This window comes from Ostrea edulis, chromosome 7, assembly GCF_947568905.1.
Source record: "Ostrea edulis chromosome 7, xbOstEdul1.1, whole genome shotgun sequence".
NCBI classification, from domain to species: domain Eukaryota; kingdom Metazoa; phylum Mollusca; class Bivalvia; order Ostreida; family Ostreidae; genus Ostrea; species Ostrea edulis.
The window spans coordinates 45,120,881-45,126,880 of NC_079170.1; the positions used below are offsets into that span (position 1 = coordinate 45,120,881).

Here is a 6,000-nt window from a genome sequence, read left to right on the forward strand (position 1 = left end):
AAATATGAATTCTACTTTGCATTTAGTAAAACTGTAATGGCATATATACCAAATATTCTGAAATGTGAATGTGTGTAAAATGTAGGCGTGTTACCGTGTGTATATAGTTCTTTTCTTTAAGGTTACTAACAAATGTCAGTCTTCGTTCATTGTACTAATCATGGATTCCTATTTTACATAATTATATATACATAGAATGTTTCGCGTTATGACGCAAAAGTTCCGCGTTAATTTGGGAAAGTTTCGCGTTAATTCACGAAAGCTACACGTTTCGCGTTCATTCGAGACAATTATGCGTTATAACGCAAAAGTTACGAGTTTATTCGCCACACTTTCCCGTTATAACACGAAAAATTATTTTCAGCTACGAAAATGAGCTCAATGGGCTTTCGTACTTTTTAAAGAAGATATAATATGATAGAAATAAGAAATTGGGATAAAGTATTTCCTCTCAAAACAGCTGAGCTATTAACCACATAACTTCAGGCGGATAAAAAAAACTCCTATAAATGATGAATAATATTGATTCATGTTTATTCAAATCATCAGCCCTAGTTACTATTTTACTGACATAATAAGTTTAAAAAAGTTTGACGAAGAGGGATCACTCTAGCTTCGCCCTTTCGTACGTTTACTACCCTACCTTGCAATCACTAAACCTAAACTATTATATTTTCTTGTGATAATGGAAAACAACATAAAGTGTTTGGGGTTATCTCTTACTTACTTTCCAAAGTGTTTCATTATCTTGAAGACTATTTGAAATCCCTTCTCCCTAGATCACATATGTTGATGTTCCTAATGAAAAGGATACTTCAATCCAATGCACATGATATACAACAGTTGGAGAAAAGGACAACTTTAGTTCTATCCTTTAGGAAATTCCATTTGATTGTGCAAATTTTTTTTTAATTTTTTTTTTTTTTGTGGTTTATAGTAAACTATTATCAAAGCGAGAGTTATTGTTCATAGGCTTCTCGATTAATGGTATGTAGTTTACCCTATATCTATATATATTACAGGCAATTTGTTCTGTTTCCCCACCTTTTCTTTCTAAAACAGAACACATCGTTCCGAGCCTCATATGCAATGCGGTAAACATTTTAAAAATTCAATAAATTGTAAATAAAACACAAAGTAAAAAGTGCAGAGTATACGTTGCGAAAATCTCTGATCAACATTTCGCAAATACCTGATCTATATTGTACAAATCTCGGATCTCCATTTAACCATGTCTTTCTGTGACCTGTTTGTGACGATCAAACTAAATTATTGTATGTTTCAAGTACATCATGGTGTAATACATCATGAAAGACGAATATAACGAACAGTGATCAATCTCCTAACTCCTATAAGCAATACAAAATAGAGGTGGGCAAACACGGATCCCTGGATATACCAGAGATGGGATCAGGTGCCTAGCAGGAGTAACCATCCCCTGTTGACGGTCACAATCGCCGTGAGCCCTATATCATGATTAGGTAAACGGAGTTATACGTACTCAAAATCAGAGTACCAATAACGGCCTCATAATCGGTATAAAACAAGTCGGACAGCATTTAATTCTATGATAGGTTGTATTGACAAACTAGATCGTTATAACCATACAATTTGCGAAATACTGACTTTAAATAAGACTGTTGAAACCCCTGTACCACCAACCTGTTTATCAGTAGCCTGTCTGGATTTATCTTTTAAAAATGAGCATATACCGAACAAGCTCTTGTGTATCGAATCTGTTGATATATATAAACACTATATGCAGGTGACAATGGAATATTGCTAGATAAATATGGAAAGTTGGCGATGGATAAGTTGATATCATCCCGTTTGTCATACTGTTGAGTTGTTAGTTTGCCTTTAACATCTACTGTCAATAAGATATCTAAGTATGAAGCAGAACTGCGTGGCTCTGTTGTATTTTTTATTTCGAGTTCACAGGGATATATAGAATTGACATATCAATGAAAATTATTATTGTTTGATAGATAAAACGTCGCAATACGTTTTGATTGATATTCTTAATTTAAGAAAGGTTTTGCGATTTCAAAATAAGTAAAAGTTCTCAAGAATGTTTAGAATCCACATTTGATTTATACCACTTCTGGCATATGTACTCGCACAGTACGTTTAAAGCTTCTACTTCACAGCTATCAATATTAAAGATAGGAGCTTGGTAGAACATTTATTAGATCCAGCAATGTATCTTTGTAAGGGTTTGATAAAGTTTAGGAATCCAGTATAGGTACGGTAACTCATATTCATCGGACCCATTGACTGGGATATTAATGTGTCTAAATCTAAAGAATGATTGTGAAGATTTCCATCTTTTGAAAGGGTAGTTGGAGTATAAGTACGATTACAAAAAGTGGAATCCATGCCAAGTTCGTTTACAATATAATGGTAATAATGAGCCTTACAAACAAAGACAATGCTGTAACAAGCTTTGTCAGCTGGAACCGAAACATATCCCTCACAAAACCTAACTAATTCTTTTATCAGCTCTTGTTTACTAAACACAAGGGTAGATGGTACGCACTTTTGTTTTGATGTTTTAATATTCCTCTGATATTTTTAATCCATTATGACGATGTATCATCAAATGCTTTCAAATCATTTGAATCGCCACTATTGTGTAATGCAATTTTTACTTATTCAGCACATCCTCTGCTGGGTGATGATATAAATTTTTAGTATGTTTTTAGGTGATGGGATTTCATTTCACAATACTGCGCAATTCACCACTTACGACGATGATAACGACATCAACATTTTCTTAAATGAAGCTCAACAATGGAGAGGAGCGTGGTGGTATCACTCAGGGCATTGGTCCAACCTGAATGGAGAGTATGGTAACAACAAACACGGAGAAGGTGTGAACTGGTTTACCTTCAAAGGATGGTGGAAGTCTCTGTCAGCTACCAGGATGATGCTCCGTCGCACCTAAATCGTCAGAGTAAATCGATTGAAATCAAACATGGACATGATGTTGTACTGAAGAGACTTCTCTTAAACGACTGATCTTGTCATTACTTTACGTTTCCACTGAAAGTAACACGGACAAAATGGATCATTTGATTGTTATTGTGTTTTTTTATTTGTAATATTTATTCAACTATCACATTGTATTTCAAATTAATATATCACATATTCATCTCCATACATATACACCTCTCCGTACATATACATACATGTACATACACTGTATATACACCAATACACCCAAAGAAAATATGTACACGCGTTAATGAGAAAGTCGTTATAAATATAGAAAGAAAAAAGAAGAGAAAAAAAAAGAAGAGAGGCGAGAAAGTGAACTAAATGAAACAAAAATACATAATAATAATATAATATAAATGGGGCACATGTTCCGGGGTGGGATGGGGAAGGGGGTAGTAAACAAAATTAGTTTTCTAATAGAAATATTAATGAATACATATAAATTATAACATATCACATATATACTGCCAGATGTTTTTAAATTCAATAATTGCTTTTAGAGCCATTGTACTTAGCAAAGGGTGGCTTTTGTACTCACTCGAAAATATGTAATTCTTAATTATCAAAGTTATAAAATGCTGTACTTTATAAGCATTCTTGTTCTTATATTTACCAAATAATATTGTTGTTCTGTCAAAAGATAAAGATATTCTAAACTTGTATAAAAGCCACTCTTCAATATCGTTCCAAATCTCCTGTACTAGATAACACCCAGCAAATAGATGTTCAATTGATTTAATTTCATTATTGCAGAAACAGCATGTTGGGTTGATTGTTGTTGTTTGTCCATTTGTTTCTTACACTTCCAGTCTCGAAATTCTCAATCAAATTGAAACGTAACTAGCTGCAGAACTCAATTATCGATCATTCCAATCCCTTCAGAATAATGAATTTTGGTATGTTGACCTGGTTATAAGGATATAGTTCAAATTTGTCTTTGATATATTTAAGCATCTTTCCCCCCATTTTCAATGAATGTCAATGTGATATAGATAGACTATGAATATTAGAAGTCTAGTGCTAATAACAATAAGAATAGATATGAATATGTATATCCCATATACAAGTAACCTCACTTAGGAGATTTTCAAATCTTTTGATGGTTTGTATTTTTGCTTCTATTGATATACATGTAATAGATTAATTCTAATTTATTTTTCAACGTTGCTCTAATCTCTATCTTGAATCAAGTTAATTTGATTAGATGCATATTAATATAAAGCAATTAAATACATGTATGTACCTTGTAAAAACACACACACAGAGAGAGAGAGAGAGAGAGAGAGAGAGAGAGAGAGAGAGAGAGAGAGAGATCATATTAGTAATTATTGAATATCCTTCATACGCGTAGTGTGCTTTTCATTTACTAAATACTAATCCACATTCAAAACATGAATTACGTGCATTAATCACTGTTATTACTATCATTATTAACGGGAATTTAAGAATGATTTAATGAAGAAATGAATTCGAGGATTATAATGAATATTTTAACACCAGGTTTTCACAAAAAACATATATAGTGTTTGGTATCGTTGAAATTGTCTCAAACAGCTGAACAACAACACGCATATGACGAAGGAAATATTGATTTTTTTTCATAATTCCACTTTTATCATGATTATTTAGCCCACGGCACAATTTCACACCCCCTGCAAGACGCCGATAGTCACGGCAAAGCCTCCAGAAACTGTATGTATTGGCAAATAACACACACTGTGGAACACGGAGAATACGGTGGATCTCCGTGGATTTTCCACCTTGGACTTCCCACAGTGGAGTGTCGTGTCGTGTACTGTACATTAATCTTGTGGATAAATTTGTAAGCATGTGTTCTATACAACTTATCATATGTATATTAAATTTTACATAATAGTGCAAATAATAGTTAATCAGTTATCCAACACGAAGTGGTTGATGAATACAGTTACCTCATATACATTTTGATGTCACAGCACAATCTCCTGTTTCTCCAGGACAACTGTCAATGGGATATTTATCCTGTTTATAACCTGTATATCAGGAAAGGTGAAGATAACGAACAGTGATCAATGCAAGGTGAAGATAACGAACAGTGATCAATCTCATAACTCCTACAAGCAATACAAAATAGATAGTTGGGCAAACACGAACCCCTAGACACACCAGAGGTGGGATCAGGTGCCTAGGAGGAGTAAGCATCCCCTGTTGACCGGTCACATCAATCTCATAACTCTTATAAGAAATACAAAATAAAGGGTGGGATGAACACTGACCTCTGGACATACTAGAGATGGGATCAGGTGCCTAGGGCGAGTAAGCATCTCCTCTCGGCCGATCACGCTCGCTGTGAACCCTATGTCTCTTGATCAAGTAAACGGAGTAATCCGTAGTCAAAATCATTGTGTCAAGAACGGTCTAACAACCGGTATGAAACACGCCAGATGGCATTTGACCCAAGATCATTATAACGATAATAGAATAGACTTTGAAGGAGACAAATGAAACACCTGCACCATCAACTTGTTTGACAGTAACCTGCCTCGATTTAAAAACTGATCATACGCAGAACAAGCTGTTGCATATCGAATCAGTTGAGAGACATACCACCATAAGCATGTGATAATGGAATATTGCTACATGTAAAACCATGTACCAATTTTGATGCACCAGATGCGCTTTTCGACAAATAATGCCTCTTCAGTGATGCTCAACCGAAATGTTTGAAATCCGAAATAACAATAAACTTTTAGATCTATTTTAGGGAAAACAGAGTGCCAAAAAAGTGAAGTCGAAATCGTCTAAGGATAAGAGCTATGCGTGAGGGAGATAATCCTTAATTTTGAAATGAATATCTAAATTTTATAACAGCAATTAAATATACATCCGTATTTTCAAGCTAGTAACGAAGTACTTCGCTACTGGGCTGTAGAGACCCTCGGGGACGAACAGTCCACCAGCAGAGGCCTCGACCCAGGTGTCATCATACGGTACCAATTTTGATGCAGCAGATGCGTATTG

General features: G+C 34.6%; 1 protein-coding gene across 1 annotated transcript in view; it reads left to right on the forward strand.

The window, feature by feature from the left end:
* LOC125656492 (microfibril-associated glycoprotein 4-like) overlaps nt 1-2,947 on the forward strand; it is a 28,796-nt gene extending 25,849 nt beyond the window's left edge. Inside the window, exon 6 of the mRNA XM_056145715.1 lies at nt 2,706-2,947. Within this exon, the coding sequence (XP_056001690.1) occupies nt 2,706-2,947 (242 nt within the window). The remainder of the gene's footprint in view (nt 1-2,705) is intronic.
* Nucleotides 2,948-6,000: the final 3,053 nt, after the last annotated feature.